Below are 26,631 nucleotides of genomic sequence, written 5' to 3' on the forward strand. Positions count from 1 at the left end.
GAGGTCATCGAAATGACAAAATGATAATCCATCTGCTTTGACTGTTCAATTCTAGAGGGGTTGAGTGGGGTTTCCCCTCCCCTCATTTTATCTGGATCATCATTATTTAAAATCCTCCTCAACTTTCATCATTTCATCTCCATGCTCTGGCTTCATAATGGGCAAAAATGAAAACACAAGTTGCGTTTGTCCTTGGGAGAGAGAAAGTGGCCTCATTTCACTGAAAACCAAAATCAACAGGGGAAACAATTCCTCTACCAGATCACAGGGCACCCATCTTGTCCTTCAGAAATCTCAGAGATACTGGAGATCACCAATGAAACAGGGAACCAGGCAGAGATGAAAGCAACAAAAGAAAGAAAATGAAGCGGGTATTCACCACTTCCAGTTATTTAAAAACAACACCTAAAAATCAGAAAGGACTTGGGCAATGTTCTGCAAAATTAAAACACATTAAAGGAAAGCCAGCAGTGCTGGAGACATCTCCATGTAGCATTTTTCACACTCAAATATTCAGTCAGTGTTAACACATGTCCTAGCTTATTTAAAACTCCAGGAGCAAGGGAGAAAGAGAGAAATGCAATATTGGTGCTTCCAATACAGCTGCTCTGGCAAATTCAATAGGACCTCTCATTATTTATTTACATATCAAAGAAACATGTTGAAAATGAATTTAGTGCTGGTGAAAGGAGCTGGATCAATGGCCCTGGAGGATGGAGCCTTCTTTGTATCCATGGAGCAGGGGGAAAATCAGCACAAACTTCTTCACCAATGTGCCACAGTTCTTCTCTGGACAGACCACATTTGGGTGTAAAAAGGAAGTTCAGACTTTCTAAAACAAGTTTGATTAACTCCGGCACCTAAAATTACGTAATCTTGGCTTCCAGCTTCTACCTCCAGGGGAGGTGCCAAAATAGCCTCAGAAAAAGGGTTCTCACTACATTACAGACATGACCACAAGTATGAAGCATATTGTGGGAATCTGTTCTTACTGTCCCTCAGCACAATTTTGCTACTTCAAAGGTTTGGCTCAAAATCAAATGAACAATTAAACTAGCGGGTGCTTATCTGAAGAGAATGGCCCCACTTCCTCAGCCTCAGCTTCCTGTAAGAGAAAGTCAGGTCTCTTTATGGGACTGGAATAAGTTTTTCATACTGCACGGTACTATAGGGCTTGGCTACACTTACAAGTTAAGCGCATTAAAGCAGCCCAGTGCGCTCTAACTCACAATGCATCCACATTGGCAAGGCACGTAGAGTGCTCTGACTCCGTGGCTAGAGTGCTCCTGGTACTCCACCTCGGCGAGTGGAATAACATGTGATGCACCCCCGCTGGAGTGCCGCGGTGCCAGTGTGGACACCCTGGTCTGTTAATGCGCTCTGATCAGCCTCTAGAAGTGTCCCACAATGCCTGTTCTAGCCACTCTGGTCATCACTTTGAACTCTACTGCCCTGCCCTCAGGTGACCAACTGCCAGACCCGCCCATTAAATTCTCTGGGAATTTTGAAAATCCCCTTCCTGTTTGCTCAGCCAGGCGTGAAGTGCTCTCAGAGGATCTTTCCAGGTGACCATGCCTCCACACACCAGGCGAGCCCCAGTATGGAGGAATGGCGAAGTGCTGGACCTCATCAGTGTTTGGGGGGAGGAAGCTGTCCAGTCCCAGCTGCACTCCAGCCGTAGAAACTCCGATACCTTCAGGCAGATATCAAGGGACATGATAGAAAGGGACCATGATCGAGATGCACTGCAGTGCAGGGTTAAAGTGAAGGAGCTGCGGAATGCCTACCACAAAACCCGCGAGGCAAAGAGCTGCTCCGGTGTTGCCCCCATGATCTGCCATTTCTACAAAGAGCTGGACGCGATACTTGGGGGTGACCCCACCTCCACTCCGGGAACCACCATGGACCCTTCAGATCCCAGTTCAACAAGCCAAAAGGAGAAAGAAGGAAAATGGGAGTGAGGGTGCTAAGGAGAAGGAAGACACCCTGGAATCCCTAGATGCATGCAGCCAGGAGCTATTTGAAAGCTAGGAGGAAGGTAGCCAATTATGGCGGCAGGTGCTTGGGGAAGGACAAACACCAGAGGAGGTTCCCGGTAAGCGGCTGTTATTTTGGGAAGGAAGTTATTCAGTGGAGGCTCTTGGGGCGAGGATGGTTAGGGCTGCATGCATGCCTAGATGCGGAATAGAGCGTTGATGTGATCTTTCACATCACGGTAATCGGCCTCAGTGATCTCTTCAAAGGTCTCATCCAGAACTTGGGCAATGCACTTGCGCATGTTTCTTGGGAGAACCACTGTGGTCCTTGTTCTAGTCAGGCTAATGTTCGCGCCACTGTGCCGTGAGGGGCGGGGGAACCATTGCTGCACACAGGCAAGATGCATATGGGCCAGGGCAGAAGCCGCGTTGTAGTAGAAGACCCTCCCTTGCTTCCCAGGTCACCCTCAGCAGTGAGATATCTTCCAGGACGAGCTCCTGTGGCAAATGTGGGGACAATGTTCAGTATAGGGCCCCCCTGCCACTGTTGGCTCTCCCCAAGGCACAGAAACCCAGAGGGCAGTACAGCCCTGAAATAATCAGTCCCCCTTGCCCCTGTGCTTACTCACCATTTTGGGGCTCCTGTGGGTTACGTGCGCTCATTTTGGGACAAGCAAATTATGCTACTATATAGACTGTGCTTGCCCTCCCTAAGTACGGGGGAATCATTGCTCTGTCTGGTGTGAACAATGCTGCCTCTGTTAAGTGTTGCAATTTTACCTTTACAGATGCAACCTTGAGATCTCAGCTATCTATCTCATCACCGGCCGAGAGGCTGCAAAGAATCAGCAAAAGATCACGTAGAAGCAACGAAGACCTGCTGCATGAAGTAATGCAGCAGTCACTTAACAAGAATCTAAAAGTGCAGGAGTGGAGGGAGAGAGAAAGGAGAATCCACCAGCAGAATGAGGAGCGCTGGCACAAAGGCACGGTGCTCTGGCAGCAAAGCATGGATTGGCTGATAAGAATCATGGAGCGCCAAGCAGACTCTATCCAGGTGCTCGTAGCCATGCAGGTGGAGCACTAGTGTGCCTGTCCCCCCTGCAGCCCTTGTCCCAAAACTCTTTCCCTTGTGTCCCCATGTCACCTCCAATCCACTTTCCCCAACATCTGGGTTCTTACCATCACCAGCTGCCTCCAGCGCCTGTAGCTTCACCACCCCACCCTGAAAACTATGACCCTTACCCACTTCACTCAACCCCCATCACCATGCGGTATAGCCATCAAGAAGTGCAGCGCTCATTGCACAGCACTCCAGACAGGAAGGCTGAATATGATAACAGGACATACACAAACCTGTGATTGTACCGTTTCCCACCCGACCCCCTTGCCCTTTCTGTTTCCCAAGCAGTTGCGTTTCTTTTTAATAAATGAATTTTCTTTTCAATAAATGGATTTTTTTGGCTTTGAAAACATTCTTTATTATTGCATAAAGTAAAAGATACCTTAGCCCAGGAAAGCAACAGGCACTGCAAGTCAGCGTAGCAAACACAGATTCCTACTAACATAGGAATCACTGCACTTCACTCCCGTGCAGGGCACCAGACATTACTGGTGGCTTTCAGACTCAAATTGCTCCCTCAAGGCATCCCTAATCCTTGTAGCCCCATGCTGGGACCCTCTAATAGTCCTGCTCTCTGGCGGTTCAAATTCAGCCTCTAAGTGTTGAACCTCCAAGTTCCATACCTGAGTGAATCTTTCACCCTTCCCTTCACAAATGTTATGGAGATTTGTATAACACAGATATAACTGCGGGGATGGTGTCATCGGCCAAGTCCAGCTTCCCATAGAGAGAGTGCCAATGGCCCTTTAAACAGCCAAAAGCACACTCCACAGTCATTCTGCACCAGCTCAGCCTGTTGTTGAACCACTCCTTGCTGCTGTCAAGGCTCCCTGAGTAGGGTTTCATGAGGCATGGCATTAAAGGGTAAGTGGGGTCTCCAAGGATCACAATGGGCATTTCAACTTCCCCTACAGTGATCTTCTGATCTGGGAAAAAAGTCCCCCCTTGCAGCTTCCTGAACAGGCCAGTGTTCCGAAAGATGGGTGCGTCATGCACCTTTCTGGGCTAGCCTTCATTAATATCAATGAAACGCCCACGGTGATCCATAAGTGCCTGGAGAACCATAGAGAAATACCCCATCCGATCAATGTACTCGGAGGCAAGGTGGGCTGGTGTCAGAATTGGAATACGTGTCCCATCTATCGCCCCTCCGCAATTAGGGAAACTCATTTGTGCCAAGCCAGCCACAATGTCATGCACGTTACCCACAGTCATGGTTCTTCTGAGCAGGATGTGATTAATGGCCCTACAAACTTGCATCAACGCGATTCCAGCAGTCAACTTTGCCACTCCAAACTGATTAGTGACTGATCGGTAGCTGATGGAGTTGCCAGCTTCCAGATTGCAATAGCCACCTGCTTCTCCACCGGCAGGGCAGCTCTCAATCTTGTGTCTTTGCACCGCAGGGTGGGGGTGAGGCTCAGCACACAGTCCCATGAAAGTGGCTTTTCTCATCCGAAAGTTCTGCAGCCACTGCTCATCATCCCAGACTTGCAGGACGATGTGATCCCACCATTCAGTGCTTGTTTCCCGAGCCCAAAAGCGGTGTTCCACGGTGGTGAGCATGTCTGTGAATGAGACAAGCAATTTCGTGTCGTATGCGTTATGTGACTCGATATCATCGTCAGAGTTCTCGCTGTCAGTTTGGATGTTAAGGAGTATCTTGACTGCCAAACGTGACATGCTGGCGAGACTCGTCAGCATATTCCTCCGGAGTTCAGGTTCCGTTTGCGCAGACCGAAAAGGGAAGACAGAGCACGCAGCACAAAAAACGTCGAAAGATGGTGTCAAATGTGGACGGATGCAGAGGGATTGCTGGTATGTGAAGCGCTGCATCACAGAGAGTTGGGACAGGACCCAGAATGCCCCACACCCCACACTCCCTTCCCACAAGCCACAGCGCCAGAATGGGAAGAGGTGCTCTGTGGGATAGCTGCCCATAATGCACTGCTCCCAATGCCGCTGCAAGTGCTGCAAATGTGGCTACGCCAGTGCGCTTGCAGCTCTCAGTGTAGACAGACTTCAGTGCTTTCCCAAGGTGCTCTATGAAGGCTGGTTTAACGCGAAGCGCTCTACATCTGCAAGTGTAGCCATGCCCGTAGAGTAAGCACAGTAGAGGGAGAGCAAGCAGGACTCTGGAATGTGAGCTGCACTGGCAATGGGAAAGTAAGCAAGAGTTTGGGCTGCACTGCCTATGGGAGCAAGCAAGACTCCATGAGAGTTTTCTGGGATCTATTGTCCCTCATGTATCATGAATACATTTGTCAGTGAAATTCTAGTTGCCAAAGAACCCAGCCTGGTTGTGACATGCTATCAACACTGACAGGTAGAACAATTATCTCTAATGCCTGAACTTGAGCCAGACCCATTGGGAAGTGACTGACAGGGAATAAATAGGAAATGCATTATGTTATTTTCACAGCCACTTTTCTGACTATAACTCCATTATAAGAAAAATCATTTGCACCTATTGGCGAGATAAACAGGAGGGAAAGTCTCCTTCCTCTCCTTATGTTAGGCTGAAAAGTGGCACTAAATTATTCTGATTGCAGAAAGATTGTTCCAGTAAAATAGAATTTGAAGCTCCCAGGGACATGTTGAGAACAGAGGATTTACACTATTTAAAAAGGCAAGAGACAAAACCCCTCGCCAAACTCCTTCACTCTTTATTACCAGCAGCTGCAATGCTGCATGTGTCCGGCTTCCTTTTAAGTGCCAAGGGAAGTAATGGAGGTGGGACAGCGTGTGAGCAGATAAAATAGATGGTAGCTTCCCCTCAGCTGCAAGTTTAATTATTTGCACTATCATAGGCTGAAGGAAAAAAAATTATACATATTGGGAAATGATTCGCCCAGCTTCCTGCAGCAGGCAGATTTATTAAAAATATTTACTCTTGCTGGTTCATGACAAAATGAGGTCTTTAAATATTCTGATTCCGTGCATGCCTTTGGAATGGGGGAAGAAAAGGCAGAAGGAGTCTCCTACAAAAGCAAGAGTGTGAGAGCTTGCAGGGAACAAAGTAGCATTCATTTCTCTGCATGAACTAAGATGCCTTCAAGAAGTGAACCAAATCAAACATTAAACGAAAGAAAACCCCTTCCTTTAAAGTACCCCTTCTAAAATGTCCCAGAACATCCTGTCTTCCTCCTTTCTGTATAGGGACTGGAGCACACAGTCTTTGTTTCATGTCTTACACAGTACTTAGTACATTGTCAGTGCTTAACAAATACAGAATGATCTATATTTTCAAACATGGCAAGTGATTTTGGGTGTCCCAGATTTTTGGGTGACCAGCCTGAGATACTTTAAAGGAGCCTGATTTTCCAAAAGTAGAGTGCCAAACCCTCGGAAAATCAGAACCTTTTGTGGTGTCTCACTGTGTGGGGCACCCAAAATCACCAACTACTGTTAAAGGTGTAGAACAATAAATAAATACCACTACTGCTATCATGCACTATATGGGTGCAGACCACGGGTCATGTGATGTGTCCAATCTACACACATCCCTTGGACCTGTCATTATCTAAACCACAATTTGAGGTTACACATGATTCACTCAGCAATGCTAGTTACTCCTGCATGACCAAATCCTGCAGTTCTCAGTCACTCCTGGCTCAGGAAAGTTTCCCACCGAAGTCAATGCTACTTTCACCTGAGCGAGGGCTCAGTTCTGAAGTGCGGAGCAACCTCAACTTCTGTTAACTTCAGCACTTTCAAGAACAGGGTCTAAGCAAGAAGTGGCAGGATTTAGGTGGGTCATGATAAAGCCCCGATGGCCTGAATACTGGATGGTGATTAGGAAAGTGCATGCTGCACCTTCAGAACAGATTAGGAGCCAGTCCTGAACACACTCCTAATGCATATGCATCACTACAGCTGCCTCCGATTTCTGAAGGCAGAATGTCTTTGGGTAGTGCTGCTGGCACAGTGCACTTCTCTATCTCCCTTCTTGTTTTTACTTTGGCTACTAAAGCCACAATATAGCCCTTCTCTGTATTAACAAAGCACTGTCTGATCAATGCATTAATGTAAATACATTATACTTGGTTACATCCACAACATAAACTAGTCAAGCTTCATTTTTCATTGAGTCCAGTTTGTGGGTGCTTGAAGATAGCATCCAGATCTCACGCCTGGGTACTCAACGCTGCACATAGCTGCAAAAAATGGGCATTTGCATGTCTGTGTGCCAATCTGAGCCTCCAAATGGGAGATTTGGATGACCTTCCAATAGTGGTGTTTGAAAACCAAGTTTGGAAAACATTGTGGGAGAAAGAAGAGACTTTAGGACTTGCCTCACAGGGAGAATTCCTAATTGGAGCTGGAAACACAGCGCTGGTCACGATGATTGTTTCTGCCACTGGGACCTTACTGGTGCTCAGCAAGAGTGCAGAGCCTAGATAAAACACAAAAGAGAAGAGCAGACATGCTGTTGCCACTAACCTCTGATGCAATGTTTGTAAAAGGCTCATCAGAACATTCCTGTAAGAACCTTACCTAGTCTGGTTCCAATTGTGTTAACTGGTCCCTGTTTCAGGGGGATAACATATGACAAAAAGCATTTTTCAATTTAGTTTGGATGCAGTCAGTACAACTTCACATACTCTAGGGCCCTATTCGGGAAACATATTTAAGTGATCTGGCTATCTTCTTCACACACATTATTTTTCTGCTTATAAGTAATTTAGGATTCATTTTCTTTGCTGGATCCACAACAAAATGCATTTGTTAAAAAATTTAATTTTAAGTGACTCTTCGTGCTGGTGAAAAATACCAGATTAATAGCAATGCAGTTGGAGCTCTGTCTGTTACTTTAGCAAGGACTGCAGGAGGAATTGGAAACACAGATATTTTCTTGTAGAGGGCATAGGGAGTGGAGGAAAATGCAAAAGGAAATTCTTTGCTCTCTCTGCACAGAACCAGAGAGGGCTGAGGCTGTGGGAATGATCAGTGGGTCCAAAATGCTGACAATACAGCGGTTGCAAACTTCCACATAAGCTTTGCTCCCCCTGCCTTGGGGCTGCAGTACCTGTGAAAGAGGGGAGATTAGGTTGCACTGAACCCTGCCTGCATGGTGTGGGCCCAGCGCCAAACATATTTGTGGGCCTCCATGGGGGCAAAGGAGCATGGCGTGGGGAGGTTGGTCCCCAGAGCAAGGGGCCAGCCAGGGGCATTGGGGCATTGCATGGCAGGGCTGGCTCTGCTCCACCCAGCCCAGTGCAAGGGCATTGTATACAAACTGGCAGTTACCAGATGCACACTGGCACACCCAGCCCTGTGCTGCCAGCATGCCCCTTCCCCTCGGGGGTGGGCCCATGCCATGCCACACAGCCCCCCCAACTCCCTATGCCCAGAATCCCCCAGAGCTGCTATACCCAGCAGCCCCGCACACAGACTCTCCACCGCAAATGCACAGCAGGATGCAACCCCCCCCTTCCCCCGCGCAACACCCCCCCGCCCAGCTGCACCATTACTGCCCAATGCACTTCCCCTCAGCCCCACCACCACAACTACACAGCACCCCACTCAGACCCCCCCCCGGCCAGCACCCCCACACACAGCCGCACCACTACTGGCCAATGCACTTCCCCACAGCCCCCCCCACCACCACAACTACACAGCACCCCACTCTAGGGTGACCAGATGTCCCGATTTTATAGGGACAGTCACGATATTTGGGGCTTTTTTTTTAATGGGCTCCTATTGCCCCCCACCCCGATTTTTCACACTTGCTATCTGGTCACCCTACCCCACTCAGACCCCCAGCATCCCATCACACAGACCTCTCCCGCCACTCCCCAACAGACCTCCCACTGGCCACCAGACCACCCCCCGCCTCCGGAGACCCACTCCCTCACACCCTGGCCCCTGGCCACACTCACCGGCTCTGCTGGAAGGTGATGGCATCTGCCAGGCTGAGCTGGCAGCACGGACGGGGCCGGTCCAGTGCCAGAGCAGAAAATCACTCTGGCCTCTTGGGAGTGGCACAATTAGCCAGGTCAGGGTCTGCCCCCACCCTGGCCGGACTCCCTCAGGACCCACTTGCCTGGAGATAGGATGACCATACATCTCCTTTTGGCTGGGACAGCTCCCTTTTAAAACTCTGTCCCAGCCATGCTGACTTTTTTGACAAAAACGGGAATTTATCCTATTTGCTCTTGCCAACTGATCACTTATAAAGAACAAACAAACAAATGCCCAGTTTACCAAAAAAGTTCAGTGTACCCCCCAGCGGGGCATGGGAGAACATGTTGGCGGTGGGGGGTGGGGTGGGGTGGCGATGCAAGGTATCAGGCAGCAGGGCTGGGGGGGGGGTCAGCCCCAGGTAGAATGGAGCTTGGGGGGCTTTAGGGGCCAGCCCCAGCCCCTGGCAGTGATGTGGGGAGGGTGTCAGCCCCAGCTTCTGGCAGTGGTGCGGGGAGCTGCGGTGGGGGAGGGGTCAGCTCTAGTCCTGGCATCGGCATGCGGTGCTCTGGGAGGGGAGAAGGGGTCGGGGGGGGGAACAGCCCCTGGCCGCAGCACAGGGAGCTCGGGGAGGGGAGAAGGGGTCGGGGAGAGGGGGGGAAAGCCCCTGGTCGCAGCACAGGGAGCTCGGGGAGGGGAGAAGGGGTCGGGAAGAGGGGGGAAAGCCCCTGGCAGCGGCATGCGGCGCTCGGGGAGGGGAGAAGGGGTCGGGGAGAGGGGGGGGAACAGCCCCTGGCTGCAGCACGGGGAGCTCGGGGAGGGGAGAAGGGGTCGGGGAGAGGGGGGAACAGCCCCTGGCCGCAGCACGGGGAGGAGGGCCCAGCCCCTGGCAGCGTGGAGCTGGGGGTGGGGCCAGCAGCCCCAGCCAGGCGGTACAGGGCTCCAGCTCTCTCAGCCCCAGCTGCGGCCAGAGGGCAGAAAGGGGCCCGCGACTGGGCTATGATCCAACAGGAGAGAGCAGAACGGTGGGCAGGGGGCAGAGGCGGGGGTGGAGAAGAGCTGGCGGGGCCTTGGAGTGCAGCCCAAGCAGAGCGGGCCGGGTTAGGCCGGGGCCCCTTTGGAGCCTGGGCCCGGCACCATGGTGCCAGTGGCGCCATTGTAAATCCGTTACTGGTATTATTTAACTCTGAACAGCGTTTTTGGGATAGTGTGTATGGCAGATGCTACTCTGTATAATTACTGTTTTTCTTTAGTGGCTCTGCGTATAAACAATAAATGTCTCCTCTGATTTATACTATTGTATGAGGGAAAATGTTCATGGAGGCAGGTAGTTTGTATGCCACATTTCAGCCTGGTGATAGTTCAATGGCCAGGATATAAACCACTGAATACTGTGGGTTTATGAGAGCAAAGTTGAAATTGTGGGGAGAGTGCAGGGAAGCAGAGACAGGATTAAGAGAAAGTAAATAAGGAATTGTGGAAGGGTGAAGGATCTGGCTGGCTTGGCAAGGTGGAGGCAGGACGATGTGAAGAGGATAAAAAGTAATGAGGACTTATCTGAAGTACAGCACAGAAGCCTGGGACATCAATCTCTAGTGACAAGACAGACAGGATAATGACAGCACCAACGGTCTTATGTTCAGAGTGTTTAAGGTGGAAAGATAGGTTTTGTTTCACTGAAAGCTGAATATAAAGGACTTATGAAAACAAGGTAAGTGCAAATCCTGTGTTTTGCACTGAAAAAACCTCCCCCTCTGCCTTTAGCATACCCGCCCTCCCCGCCCACCCACTTTGTTACCTGCCATTCATTCCCTGTATCTACTGGTATTCCCTCATACCTTCTAGTGAAGGGAAGTGGCTGTACTCCAGGTTTCCGATCTGCCATGGAGAAGTGAGAGAGGCGGGAGAGCCCTGGGTCCAGCCGCAGTCCCCTTCTTCAAATGAACAGTAAAAGCCAGGGGGGAGCTTTTCTGCAAGAGGGAAAGTCCAAAAAACACAGAAGAGCTGATGAGTAGATTCCTGGGCACAGGCAGAAGGAAAGCAATGAATGTTCTCTCAGGGTTATTTTGGAGCAGACTGACTCTTCACATCTCCATGTGGCCATTTGCTGTTGCCCATCATACCATGGATGACAAAGTGAGAGGGGAAAAAAGGTAACAACACTTCAAGGTGTGACTGTTGGCTGAAAGAGAGGGGCAAATCCCTGCATATGAGACATTGGGGGGTTTCCTATTTACTTGGTCTCTGCGGCTTCTAGGATCTAATTTACTCAAGGTTACAAATCAAGAGATGATTTTCCTAATTTCTGGCCCCCAAAACTCCACCTGGGCAGGGAAAATCCTCATCAGTAAAACACTCTTACCACCCCCACCCCTTTTACAGAGGTCAGTGCAGTCCAATGGCTCAGGCGCAGCCCTGAGAGTCTGAAGACCCCGGTTCTAGTATCAGCTTGGCCTCTTATTCTGCTCTGACCTCAGGCAAGTCATTGCACTTCTTTGTGCCTCAGTGCTCACATCTGTGAAAGGGGAATAGGTAATACCTCCCTGCCTTGGGAATGCACTTAGGGATGGAATATGAACATTTTGTCTGAAACCCTATTTGCAGTTTTGAAGCTCACTCTTTCATTTTGTTACTGGCTTGGGTTTTTTAACGGGGTTCTGCATTGTAAGTCCTAATGTTTTATTAGTCACTGGCTTTCGGTCTCTGTGGTCTGGTCTACACTACAGAGTTAGAGCGATGCAAGGTAGCTTAAGTTGACCAACTATGGTAGTGTCTACACTTAAATTTCACTCCCACCACTGTATCTGCCCCGGTACGCCGACCTAATAATTCCACCTCCATGAGCGGTGTAGAATCAAGGTCAATGTAGTTAGGTCAGTGCAGTGTCAGTGTAGACACTGCCTTGCTTAAGTCAACTGTTATTGGCTTTCAGGAGCTGTCCACAATGCCCCACATTGATGGTACAATTGGTACAAGCACCCCTGATGAGGGCAGACAGTCTCTTAGCCCATGCCTTGTGAGTCTGAGTCAGTTGGCACCAGCCAGCCATGGGTGTCTAATTGCAGGGTATTCAAGATGTTAAACTACGCGTGCGCGTGCGCACACACACACACACGTACAGCAGAGTAATAACCCCTTTTAGCAGGAGTGAGAGTGAATAGCAACTATACTTCAAAACAACACTGGGGTTACACAGGGTGGTTTTATTAGCAGCACAGAATGACTAGATTAGTTGAGTGATTGAATTAGTTGCTGACAGACAAGTTGTTATAACTCAAGTTGTTGCATCTCCACTACTTTACTTCAGCCCAGACCCCGGATGGGCCAGCTAGCTCAATCTTAAAGCACCACTTTGTGTAGCTAATTAGTTTATTTTTTCATCCATTATCATTGCAAAGGTTTGAGATCTGGGATCTCTGTCTTGGGTTGTTCCTTTACCATTCCCACTGGGACCATTAGGTCTGAAACTACAAGTTGAGATTTTGTGTGTGGAGACGAATTAGAGGTAATACTCAAGTTACAACTCCAGCTAATTGTGCTGGGAAGACACACCCACAGACACTGAATGCGGAGCAAGGAGTCACAGGGAAGTGATTTGGTAAAGGTCACTGGCAGTGTCATTAACTGTTGCAAGAGAAACACAGGATCCTGAACACATATCTTGGCAAGAAAGCGAAGGAAGGATGGATTCTCCATTATGTTGTTTGAAAATGTGATTTCAACATATCTCACATAATCCTGCTAGTGACTGAGGAGCTGTGAAGGGCAATTTAAAAAACAAAAAATGAAGGCAGTGGTGACTGATAGCCATGAAACTGAAACTACCTATCTTCTCATGTGTATTTATTTAAAGTATGTATGGCCCTCATCACTGCAGTATCTGAGCTCCACAAGATTTAATAAAATGCTTCCCTCCTCCACTTCTTCATTTGCAGGAGTAGTTTAAAAGATCATTTCCTCACTCCACTCCCAAAGTTTTCTGTTTATTCAAGAAGTATCATCTTGTCAAAAACCTGTACATGAGGCCTATCATTCAAGATGCTGAGCACTGTCAATGCCCATTCACTCCATAAGGATCACAGGACACTCAGCTCCTCACAGGATTAGGCCCTAACTTCTCTGCTCTCCCAAAGTGCCTCACTGTTGCTGTAGATAGGTTAAAAGGGTAATTCAGGGTCCATGGCCTATTCAGTTCCTGTTCTCGCTACAGGAGGCCAGTTAGTCACTGCTGTGATGATTGTGTTTGTGATGTGAACATCTTGATTTTTTAGGTAGGAACTGGACTGAGAATCACCAACTCATTCCACTTAGGCCACCAACAGTCATCACATGTCCATGGCTTTCACAGGTTCAAAGCTAGCCCTAGCAGTCCCTCTTGAACTACGGTGGAAGTGAAAAACCTCCTTATCCCATAGCCATCCCATCTACCATAAACAAAACCTTTAAAAGCACATTTAAGTTTTTGCCTTCTAAAGGCTCCAAATTTGTGCAGCCTTCCCTACACTCTCTAGGCTAAGAACACAGAAGCTTCACTGTGTTTTAGCCATCTGTAGAACTTGATTATTTCATCATCTCAGCCTCAGGCTGGGATCTGAATAAAATGACAGAACCAGGTGTGCCCTGAATTCCTATTGTAACAGCTCAGTGTGGTGTCTGATTGAATGCATTTTCCTGTCTGGGATGCTGTAAACAAGCCCAAGCAGTGGGGGAGACATCTAAGCAACAAACTCTGCCTGGAGGCTAGAAAAAGCTGTAGTTCAGCTCATTGTGATGTATAATAGAAATAGAGATGTATAATAAAAGCTATTACTACCACAGTACATCTCTTTCCTCCTCCTCAAATATGTCATTATGAATTGCTGAATGTCCTGCACTCTAGATGTGCTGCATTCTCAACTACTATTGTTTAATGCTTCGTATATGTAGAAAAGCAATGGAACCCATTTATTGCCATTCCAAGGAAAGCTTTCAGGATAGAGCCACTCTAAACACGTTACCACACAGCAGGCTCTCATTAGCATTATCCAGATTAGTGAGGGCGCTATGCACTGCACAGAGGGGGGAAAAACCTGTCTGGATTGAAAAGGCAATATCCAACATACACAGTGCACGTTTCTGAACTTCTTAGCTAGGCAAAACTCACATTGACTTCAGTGAGAGTTCTGCCTGATTAAGGAGAGCAGGAGTTTTATGAGAGTTGGTGAAACCTATTGTGTTTGATAGTATTAGAGACAGGCAAACCTCAAAAGGTTCAAACCTCAGTGGGTATGTCTACACTGCAACGTAAGCTTGAGCTTAAACTTGGGCACAAACCTAACCCCCCCTTGTTTCTACACTGAAATTGTGCTAACTCAGGGCTTGGTCCCAGTGTCTCAGGACCTGCAGGGTTCAAGCATGAGTCAAGCTAGGACCCAGGGTTCCAGCCCTAGTGCTTTGCAGTGTTCCTTGACTCGTGTCCTGGGAGTCCACCAGAAGTATCCCGCAATTTAATGGACTGACTTCCTTAGTTCTCTCTGTGACGGGTTGGATCACAGAAAACCCCTTGGGAACTGCCAACTGATGTGCCAAGACTACTTCTGCCCCTGCTTTCCCTGCCAGCTCGGGACTCCAGCACCCTGTCTTGCTGAGCCAGACATGCCAATTTGAGCCTAATACAGTAATAAAACTGAATACAGATAAAATCTCATCCTCAGAGATGTTTCAATAAGTTTCTTTCACAGACTGGATGCCTTCCTAGTCTGGGCACAATCCTTACCCCTGGTACAGCCCTTGTTACAGCTCAGGTGGTAGCTAGGAGATTTCTCATGACTGGCAGCCCCTGTGTTCTGTTCTACCCACTTACACATCTTTTGCATAAGGCAGGAATCCTTTGTCCCTCTGGGTTCCCACCCCTCCTTCTCAATGGAAAAGCACCAGGTTAAAGATGGACTCCAGTTCAGGTGACATGATCACGTCACTGTAAGACTTCATTACCCACTTGCCAGCACATATATATATACACAGGAAGACTTACAAGTAAAACAGAACCATCTACAGACAATTGTCCTGGTTAATGGGAGCCATCAAGTTTCCAAACCACCATTAATGGCCCACACTTTGCATAATTACAATAGGGCCTCAGAGTTATATTTTATATTTCTAGTTTCAGATACAAGAGTGATACATCTATACAAATAGGATGACCACACTCAGTAGATTATAAGCTTTGTAATGATACCTTACACGAGACCTTTTGCATGAAGCATATTCCAGTTACATTATATTAATGCTCATTATATGATTTTATGAAAATATGCTAGACTGCAACGTCACACTCTCTATCCCAACAATCTCTAATTGACAACTGAAAACAGAAGCCATCCCCTTTGGCATAGGCAGAGGGTATCGTAGGCCAGAGCATGCCAAGTCTTCCCAAACAGCTAGGCGTGGCCCCACCCATGCGCCATCCTGAGGCCCCCTCCTGCATCCTGTTCTTCCCCCATGACCCCAGCCCAGACTGCTCCTCTTCCCATCTTTGCTAAGATTCTTCCCTGAAGTGGGTGGGGGTTGGTGCTAGGGTGGGCCGCCCAGCTGGCCTGGGCTGGGGCTGCCCAGTGCTCTGGCTGGACAGCCTGGTCAGGATGGCCTGGGACTCAGGACAGCTGGGGTGGGGCTCCTCTGGCTGCGAGGCGGGGAAGGAGGGCAGGCCAGGGGCTAGCCTCCCTGCATGGGGGATTCATGCACCACACCATGTCCCTCGGCATACAGCTGCAGCTCACCACTGGAGAATCTCCTGGGTTTGCAATGGAGACCAGACTGAACAAGCCTTTTGCAAACCATGCTGCTTCATGGTCTTGGGCACACAGCCATATTTTGGTGAATCTCTGGTGCAAGGCCAATAAAACTGTTGCCTTCAGCAAAAGCACCAGGAATGATCATGTGTACCAGCAGATAGCTAAAAAGCTGTCAGCGTTGCAGTTTTTACAGACTGGTGACCAGTGCAGGGAGCGTATTAAGAAGCTTAAAAGCGAGTACCAGACAACCAGGCACAAGAACCACATCTTGGGCAACTCGCCAACATCATGCCCATATGATGAGGAGTTTGACCAGGTGCTAGGCACTGTGCCCAACCATGGTTCATGATGACCTGCTCAGTCGGGATGGTGCTGGGCTAGCCCCTGAATCCAGCCAGGTGACTGATGGGAGCTAGCAGCAGGCTCCAGTGAGGAATATGAAGTGACTCTGTTTATGAAACCAGTCCCAGAGGAGGTTGTGGATAAGGATCAAAAGCAAATTCTAGGTCCCTACTTGGAAGAGCTGTGACACCTCATCCCATTCTGAAGAACACTCTGCTGGTGAGCCTGCAGCAAACCCAGTGGAGACAGAAGCTGCTCCAGTGCCCGGTAACTTTCTGACTCCAATATAGTTTATTATTACAGTAATGGGAGAGATTTCTGCTCTAAGAAGCACTGCAAAAGTTAGGAGAAGTCCCGGCTACCAGCATATATCCGCCAAAGGCAGAATATATCATGCCACCTTGGCACCCCCTTCCCCCACCTCCTCTCCACCACATAGAGTTCAAAATGGAACCTGGGAATTTGAAACATTAAAAAACAGCTTTAAAGAGTATTTTCACTGCAGAGTCACAGACGTTTGCGAGGGTCATTCATGTTTTCCTTGCAGTAGTAAGAGCTTGAAATTGGCAGCTTTGTAATCACTCCACAGTCTGTGGAGCAGCCTGGAAACAGTGAACTCAGTGTGTGCATTTGGGAAACAGTTTTCTATTTCCAAATCTAGTCCATTTCAGTTAGAGGTAGTCCATGCAGTCTGTGGGTCACAAAATCACTTCTCCCAAGTGTGAGTGGGGTGTCTGTTTTTGTCCAGAACTGTGCCAGGTGTGAAGAGGAGGAAAGCTAGAGAGTTCTGAGTGTTTGCATGCAGCAATAACAGGCTAAGCCATGTGGAAGCTAACAGAGCATCCTGTTAATTCCCTCATGGAATCTGACACAAACGTAGTTGCTGATAGCTGCAAACTTTTCCTGAAGCCGGAACTCCAGATAGTCAGTCACACTGTAGGGAAGGGCATATTTTCTAGGCCCTCCTCTATAGCTGACTAGCCTACTACACCCAAAGGCACCAAAATGTGAAAGGCCAGAAATGATGGAAAAAGCCTTTTGCAGCAAGAACACTATTCTGCCCCTTAATATGCCAAGTAGTTATGCAATTTTAATAAAACCGAAAAGAGGTTGTAATTTTAAACATAGCACATTGTCTCTGCACTTTTGTAATTGCGCTTAACCAGATGCGTCCAGAGAGACTATGTGGACTGAAGCATCCTCATCACAATATATGGTGATTCAGTTTTGAAATGTAACATTTTATGTCCTTGAGATTCCACAAGAATTAATTCTGTGCTCCTCCATATTGCTACTTTAGACAATAACCTTTTATTTCTTGTCCTATTTCAGGCCCCTCAATTTCCACTGCCTGCTGTTCATCAAGAACTCAGTCCCTGGCCCAACATACCTTTCCAGATCATTCCAAAAGGAAGTGTTTCTGTGATGAAGTTATGGTCGGTGTCCATAAGGGGTCTCATCAGTGGTCTTGTACCAGAAGCAGAGGGATACACGACTGGAATGAGGCCAAGCTGAGAGGCAGGAGGGCAGGCTGAGGCTAGCCGCCTAGGTGGAGGACAGGGGTTCAGAGAGGGAGCAGGTGCTTGTAAACCAGTTTCTGGAACAGGAACTGTGGCTAAGGTAGGAGGACAGATCTCAATAGAGAGAGACCTATTTCAACAACTCATCTCCATCACGGCTGCAGGAACACCAGCTCCTGCTGCCTCCCAAGCAGCATGGCCTGATCCCCCTGTAGCATACCCTCAGGCATGCAGTAGCTTGAACAACTCCATGTCCAGGTGGTCCATGCTTTCAGGCCCCATAAGTGGCTGGACAGGGCAACTAAACCCCAGGCAGTCTTCCTTCTTGAATCTCTTTCCTGTGGATACCTCCACTCCCCTCTCCCAGAACTAAGTACATGGAAAATGGGGAAAGAAGGGAAAGAACAGGGGACCAGGAGACATGTAGTGATAGGGGGGTTGGGCTGGATTTGCATTGCTCCCAGCATTTTTTTTTTAAATGTTCTTCTGGTACTTGATTTTGGGTGTTGTAAAGGCAACTGGCCTATCCAGCACTGGGTGACTGTTGTACTGTTTTAATACCTGTTTACAAATAAAGCCTTTTAGGTCATCAAGAAATGTTATTGCTATCACTCATCACTTGATACAATCATGAGTTGAGATGATAAAGCTAAAAACATGAGCAGGAGCAATTCTGCAGTAGCAAGCAAACACTATTTCTCAATTTACCCAGGTACAGCAATTCACATTTCAATAAATTCTATACATAAACCCATCCTGCCCCCCCAACTCATTATTCATCATGTCATTCATAATTATATTGCATGAAAATCAAGTTCACACACCTCTCAAGCACTAAATTTCCCCCCCTCCCCAAATTTAATTAGCCCCATTCTTCCCACAAGCATTTTCATGCAGGTACTATTCCCCCTCTTCCACTGGGCCATGCAAGTCCATAATGTGAGAACACAAAGCATCCCTGACTTCTGTTGCCCTGTTGCAAACAGTTCCCGTAGTGGTAGTTGCACGTGGTGGCTGAGTGTACCAATTCATTGTCCTATCGCTGCCATGGTCCATTCAGAGGGAAATGGCTCACTGCTGGCTTCACAAAGTTTGTGAAAAGCACAGCAAGCCACAGTAATATGGATAGCATTGACGACATCCAAATGGGTCTGTAGACATCTCCAACATGTATTTTAATCTGCCAAAATCACATTCAATCACCATTCTACATCTGCTGAGAATGTAGTTAAACCTTTTCCCAGGGCCTCTGAAATCAGGATACGATTTCATAAGGCAAGGCAAAAGGGGCACACGAGTTCCCTGAGAATAATGGTGGGGACTGTAACTCTGTTTATGTCAAATCATCTGGTGGGAATAATGTCACAGCCTGTCCAGGAATGTAGAATCCTGAGCGATGAAAAACTCTGGCATTATGAACTTTCAAGCCCACGTTGATGTTCATAAATCTGCCTCTGTGGTCCACCGTAACAACGGAGTACCACCCTTTGTGGTTTATCTACTCATGTGCTCCTTGAGGAGAGCTAACTATGGGTATTAGTTCCATCAATGACCCCAGCACAGTTAAACTCCATTCTCTCAAAGTCAGCAGTTACCTGTGGAATATCTTTAATGCCCAACACCTTGGGATAAACCACACATCTGACTGCCTCAGATACCTCTGCCACGAATTTCTCTACAATTTCCAACCCAAACTGGTTGACAATGGACCTGTAGCCGTCTGGGGTAGCCAACTTCCAGACATTTATAGCAACCTGCTTCTGGACTGGCAAGGGTGTCCTCAGGTGTGTCTCTTTATGTTGGAGGGTCGGGGCAAGCTGCTCACAAACTCCAGAAATGTAGCTTTCTTCATGCAAAAGTTCTGGACCCACTGCTGGTCATCCCAGGTCTCCATGGCCATGTGATCACACCAGTCTGTGCTTGTGGTCCTGCACCAGATGCACTGTTCTATAGAGCAGCTATGACAATTGTACTGAGCAGCATCTGCCAGTGTGAGTCTGCCATGCCAGGGTACTCCTACTTCTCCATCATGACATCTATTGGATACTTTTGGTGGGACAGAAGCCACCATCAAATTGTCCATCAGCTCCCAAGGATGCTCTGCCAGTTTCCTGACACAAGAGCAAAAGCACAGGCAAGAGAAATTCTTCAAAAGTTCTCCATGTTGCTGGCTCCGGTAGGTGGGAGCACACAGAGCAAAATGACTGCTCAGCAGGCTGTGTTGGCAGGGCATTCAAACATACAGGGTGGGGAATTACATTTTTTCACAGTGCATCAGTCATATGGCTAGAGCTGCCACATTTCAGGGGGGTGGCAGGGGCTCTCGGATATGGTTGATCTGACTTGGGTCAGTGCAGTGTGGACGTCAGAGCCCCAGGTACGAGAAAAAGTCTTAACATAGGATTAAGAAACAGTATAGATGACATGAATCAGCTGACTTGAGTCCCACTACCCCCGGGCTTACATTGCAGAGTGGGACATACAGAGTGGGACCAGCGTATGCTGCCTACTGTGAAAAAGAGGAGAGTGGCAGGTTCCAGGGATTCTGAGAGGGAGCAGAGGCCATGTTGGGACCTCTCCATCTAAGAAAGAGGATGTAGTGTTGACAGCTTGGTCCTTCTCTACGTATTTTCAAACTTTCAGAATGGTTCAGGTTTGGTTTGAGAAGTAGGTAAAAGTTCAGGGGGTTCTGATTTTAACCCACACATCCCATCCTTTAACAGCAACAATAATTAACCTTTGGAACAACTTATGGAAGGATGTGGTGGATTCTCCATCACTTGAAATCTGTGAATCAAGATCAGATGTCTTTAGAAAAGATATGCTCTGACTCAAAGGGCTTAATGCAGGAATTACGAGTAAAATCTTATGTCACGTGCTATGCACAAGGACAGACTAGATGATCATTATTGTCCCTTCTGGCCCTAAATAAAGTCTATGAATCTCTACTGGATATGGAAGGAAGTTTCAGATCCTGGGTCAAAGGAGCATCTAAATGTGATAACATTTAAAGCATCTGATAGATCTTTAACACTGTAGCTGCCTACATATAGGTTGTTCGTTACTACTTGGTCTGCCAAGTGCCATCAGAAATGAAGTCCAAAAAGTAACTATCCATTTCACCACAGTAAATAATTTTTTTCCCTTGTAATGCCAAATGGCTTTTTTGAGATGATAACTGGTGGAGATAATCTCCACGCCGGATTTTAACATTGAGAGGGAAGAAAACGAAGCAAGAAAGGATACTGTTGTGGGTAGGAGAATGGACATATGGAGGAAGGGTACTGTAAATACAATTCTAATAGGTGATACTTGTGGTAGAATGTCTGGGCCTAATCGGGTAAAGAATGTGAGTGAAGCCAAACAGCAAGAATTAAGATGTTTGTAAACCAATGCGAGGAGCCTAGGTAACAAAATGGAGGAACTAGAGTTACTGGTGCAGGAAGTGAAAGCGGATATTATAGGGATAACAGAAACATGCTGGAATAGTAGTCATGACTGGAGTACAGGTATTGAAGGGTATGTGCTGTTTAGGAAAGACAGAAATAAAGGCAAAGGTGGTAGAGTAGCATTATAAATCAATGATGAAGTAGACTGTAAAAAAATAAGAAGGGATAGAATGGATAAGACAGAGTCTGTCTGGGCAAAAATCACATTGGGGAAGAAAGCTACTAGAGCCTCCCCAGTGTTCGGGGTGTGCTATAGACCACCGGGATCTGATCTGGATATGGATAGGACCTTTTTAATGTTTTTAATGAAGTAAATATTAATGGGAATTGTGTGATCATGGGAGACTTTAACTTCCCAGATATAGACTGGAGGACAAGTGCTAGTAATAATCATAGGGCTCAGATTTTCCTAGATGTGATAGCTGATGGATTCCTTCACCAAGTAGTTGCTGAACCAATAAGAGGGGATACCATTTTAGATTTGGTTTTGGTGAGTAGTGAGGACCTCATAGAAGAAATGGTTGTAGGGGACAACCTTGGTTCGAGTGATCATGAGCTAATTCAGTTTAAACTAAATGGAAGGATAAACAAAAATAGATCTGTGACTAGGGTTTTTTATTTCAAAAGGGCTAACTTTAAAGAATTAAGGAAATTAGTTAGGGAAGTGGATTGGACTGAAGAGCTTGGGGACCTAAAGGTGGAGGAAGCCTGGAATTACTTCAAGTCAAAGTTGCAGAAACTATCAGAAGTCTGCATCCCAAGAAAGGGAAAAAATCATAGGCAGGAGTTGTAGACCAAGCTAGATAAGCAAGCATCTCAGAGAGGTGATTAAAAACAAGCAGAAAGCCTACCAGGAATGGAAGATGGGAGAGATCAGCAAGGAAAGCTATCTTATTGAGGTCAGAACATGTAGGGATAAAGTTAGAAAGGCCAAAAGCCATGTAGAGTTGGACCTTGCAAAGGGAATTAAAACCTATAGTAAAAGGTTTTATAGCCATATAAATAAGAAGAAAACAAAGAAAGAAGAAGTGGGGATGGAGTGAAGGTTAAGGATAATCTAGGCATGGCCAAATATCTAAAGAAATATTTTGCCTCAGTCTTTAATGTAGTAGGATGACAAATGGGAATGAGGATATGGAGGTAGATATTACCACATCCAATGTAGAAGCCAAACTCAAACAGCTTAATGAGACTAAATCAGGGGGCCCAGATAATCTTCATCCAAGAATATTAAAGGAACTGGCACATGACATTGCAAGCCCATTAGCAAGAATTTTTAATTAATCAGTAAACTCAGGTGTTGTACCCTATGACTGAAAAATTGCTAATATAGTTCCTATGTTTAAGAAGGGGGGGGGGAAAAAGTGATCCGGGCAATTACAGGCCTGTCAGTTTGACATCTGTAGTATGCAAGGTCTTGGAAAAAAAATTGAAGGAAAAAGCAGTCAAGGACATTGAGGTCAATGGTAATTGGGACAAAATACAACATGGTTTTACAAAAGGTAGATCATGCCAAACCAACCTGATCTCCTTCTTTGAGAAGGTAACAGATTTTTTAGACAAAGGAAATGCAGTGGTTCTAATTTACCTCAATTTCAGTAAGGCATTTGATACGGTTCCACATGGGGAATTATTAGTTAAATTGGAAAAGATGGGGATCAATATGAAAATTGAAAGGTGGATAAGGAACTGGTTAAAGGGGAGACTACAACGAGTCATACTGAAAGGTGAACTGTCAGGCTGGAAGGAAGTTACTAGTGGAGTTCCTCAGGGATCGGTTTTGGGACCAATCTTATTTAATCTTTTTATTACTGACCTTGGCACAAAAAGTGGGAATGTGCTAATAAAGTTTGCAGATGACACAAAGCTGGGAGGTACTGCTAACATAGAGAAGGACCGGGATATCATACAGGGAGATCTGGATGACCTTGTAAACTGGAGTAATAGTAATAGGATGAAATTTAATAGTGAAAAGTGCAAGGTCATGCATTTAGGGATTAATAAGAATTTTAGTTATAAATTGGGGACACATCAGTTGGAAGTAACAGAGGAGGAGAAAGACCTTGGAGTATTGGTTGATCACAGGATGACTATGAGCCACCAATGTGATATGGCCGTGAAAAAAGCTAATGCGGTCTTGGGATGCATCAGGCGAGGTATTTTCAGTAGAGATAAGGAGGTGTTAGTACCGTTATACAAGGCACTGGTGAGACCTCATCTGGAATACTGTGTGCAATTCTGGTCTCCCATGTTTAAGAAAGATGAATTCAAACTGGAACAGGTACAGAGAAGGGCTACTAGGACGATCCAAGGAATGGAAAACCTGTCATATGAAAGGAGACTCAAAGAGCTTGGCTTGTTTAGCCTAACCAAAAGAAGGCTGAGGGGAGATATGATTGCTCTCTATAAATATATCAGAGGAATAAATACCAGGGAGGGAGAGGAATTATTTAAGCTCAGTACCAATGTGGACACAAGAACAAATGGATATAAACTGGCTATCAGGAAGTTTACACTTGAAATTAGATGAAGGTCTCTAACCATCAGAGGAGTGAAGTTCTAGAACAGTCTTCCAAGGAGAATAGTGGGGGCAAAAGACATATCTGGCTTCAAGACTAAGCTTGATAAGTTTATGGAGGGGATGGTATAATGGGATAGCCTAATTTTGGCAATTAATTCGTCTTTCACTACTAGCGGTAAATATGCCCAATGGCTTGTGATGGGGTGGGATCTGAGTTACTACAGAGAATTCTTTCCTGGGTGTCTGGCTGGTGAGTCTTGCCCACATGCTCAGGGTTTACCTGATCACCATATTTGGGGTCGGGAAGGAATTTTCCTCCAGGGGAGATTGGCAGAAATCCTTGGGGTTTTTCGCCTTCCTCTGCACCGGTGGGCATGGGTCACTTGTTGGAAGATTCTCTGCACCTTGAAGTCTTTAAACTATGATTTGAGGACTTCAGTGGCTCAGACACAGGTTTGATACAGGAGTGGGTGGCTGAGATTCTGTGGTCTGCGTTGTGCAGAAGGTCAGACTAGATGATCATAATGGTCCCTTCTGATCTTAAAGTCTATGATTCTATGAGATCGGAATTCTGTCAGATGTAACCCTTTCAATGTAAAGATGGGGAGAAAGGTTTGTAACTTAGCAAAGGTTTATGCAAGACAGGAGAAGTAGGGCACTTTTACAGAGAGCATTGCATAGTGACATGCCACCACACCATTTCTTCTCTGGGTAGCTTCTGTTGAGTCATATCTATCACCAATGCACAGATGAATCAGCTGGTTTTCCTCACAGATTTTCAGCTGGATAGTATATGGGGCCCAGTAGAATTTCCTATGCTTTGCAGTCATTTGCTCACTCTGACTGAAACTTGAAATACACATTTCTAGTCTAGATGCTAGGAATACTCATCCCCCCACAGACATAAATGCACATTCCTCCACCCACACACAGAATGGAATTTGAGTCACCAGAGCCTGAAATGGGACTTGAGCCATATATTATTTTATTTGGTAACACAGGAATGTGAATTTAAAATAATGTCTTTCCCTTCTTTCCAACTCCTTTCCTGCTGCTCCTAGAGCAGCTGCTTTTCAAACTTCAGAGTGACTTCCTCTTCAGGTATTAGGGCTACGTTGTGAATGGGAGAGAGTTTCAATCAGTCACAGATGATGTAACCCTTGGGAACTGTTCCCCCCACGCAAGGGTTTTCAGGTGTGTAACTGCAGTCCATACATCATAATCCATAATACACATAATAGGGTTAGCTCATCTGGCATCAGAGCATTTCAGCCTTTGATTTGCTATTCCCTCACCTGTGGTACCACTCAAATACAGCACTCTGATATGAGGGATGCTCTTAAACCAAAACCCCAACACCTCCTGCACCGGAAAAGTACAGATCTAAACTACTGGAGATAAAGTCTTTGCTTTTGTAAAACAAAACTGTGCCAATTTTTATGCCAGAAGAGAATTTGGCCTTTCATCTCGGTCTTGCATCATAGCAGCCACATTACCTATATGGCTGTATTACATCAGGCGAGCAGGGGCTGTCTTCACAGCAATTTCCAATCCTTGTGTATGAATTTGCCAGTGAAGACATAGGATAATCCACTGAAATCTTAATTTGTTGTTCTACTTTTTTCACTCCCCCACCATGATCTCTGTGACGGCCACAAATGCAAAACTTCAAACATCCCGCCCCGCCCTCCCGTACTATCAAAATAGAGAGAACAAAAGACATAAACCACCTTGATTAGATACATCCAGGTTCCCCTGCAATCACAGGAAGTTGGTCTTGTAGGACCCCCCTAGCTCAAGTAACCCTAACATGGTCACAGGATAACTGGGGGAGAAACCAAGTTTTCTGCCCATATTCAGTAGGGGAAATTCCTTTACAAGCACACTGTTGCCAATCTGTTACATCTGTACATATGACCCCAAACCACCGTGATTTGGCATCTGATTCCATTTATGCTTCTTTGAAGGGGGTCTCTTTTCCCTGCAAGACTGTTTGATTAAAAATCAAACAGCAACATTTCTTTTCTCCAGGGGTCCCTGATTCTACTTATTCTACAAAGACTAATTGTCTGTATGCAGCAGAACCATCATGACATTTTCATTGGCCATTAATAAGTAAAGAGGTGTTAACAGACAGCAGGCTTTAGGGATCATTTTGAGCCAGGAAAAGAACAAAACAAAACACAAAAGAAAAAACAAGAAAAGGCAAAATCAGTATCTTCAAAACCAAAAGAAACAGTAGAAAAACACAAGACCTTGATCTTCATAAAAGAGAGAAACCATCAGTTAATAATTTGGCTTGACCCTTTCTGACAGTTCTTTTGTGTATGTGGCAGCAATGCTTGGGGAAAACATAAAACAAAAAACCGAACAACCTACAACAGTGATTCATTTTTTTCCATGCTTGAAAACATTGATGAAAGTGTTTAAGTTGTCAGGACTAAGGCCTTGTCTACACTACCAGACTATTTCGAATCCAATTAAGTCGAATTTGTGGATTCGACCTTACGAAGTCGAATTTGTGTATCCACAGTAAATACACTAATTCGAATTTCTGAGTCCACAGTAACGGGGCCAGCGTCGACTTTGGAAGCGGGGCACTGTGGGAACCTATCCCACAGTTCCCGCAGTCCCCGCTGCCCATTGGAATGCTGGGTAGAGCTCGCAATGCCTGCTGGGGGAAAAATGTGTCGAGGGTGGTTTTGGGTAACTGTCATCATTCAACCGTCACTCACAACCGCCCTCCCTCCCTGAAAGCGCCGGCGGGAAATCTGTTCGCGCCCTTGTCTTGTCAGTTTCAGCGCGTACGCCACAGCACTGCGAGCATGGAGCCCGCTGCGATCATCGCTGCACTTATGGCCGTTGTCAACTCCTCGCACCTTATCGTCCACCTCTTCCACAGTCAGCTGCTGAGAAATCGTGCGAGGCGGCTCCGGCAGTGCGGTGAGGAGAGTGGCGCAGACCTCTCAGAAAGCAGGGTACGCCGCGCCGTGGAGATCATGGTGGCAATGGGTCAAGTTCAT

The 26,631-nt window shown here is 46.6% G+C and overlaps 1 protein-coding gene across 1 annotated transcript in view; it reads right to left on the minus strand.

The window, feature by feature from the left end:
• ALK (ALK receptor tyrosine kinase) overlaps positions 1–26,631 on the minus strand; it is a 576,734-nt gene that overhangs the window by 133,031 nt on the left and 417,072 nt on the right. Inside the window, exons 7-8 of the mRNA XM_045010420.1 lie at positions 10,842–10,973; positions 7,395–7,495 (exon numbers count right to left, since the gene is read on the minus strand). Coding sequence (XP_044866355.1) covers positions 7,395–7,495; positions 10,842–10,973 — 233 coding nt within the window. The remainder of the gene's footprint in view (positions 1–7,394; positions 7,496–10,841; positions 10,974–26,631) is intronic.

This window comes from Mauremys mutica, chromosome 3 (genome assembly GCF_020497125.1).
Source record: "Mauremys mutica isolate MM-2020 ecotype Southern chromosome 3, ASM2049712v1, whole genome shotgun sequence".
In the NCBI taxonomy this organism is placed as follows: domain Eukaryota; kingdom Metazoa; phylum Chordata; order Testudines; family Geoemydidae; genus Mauremys; species Mauremys mutica.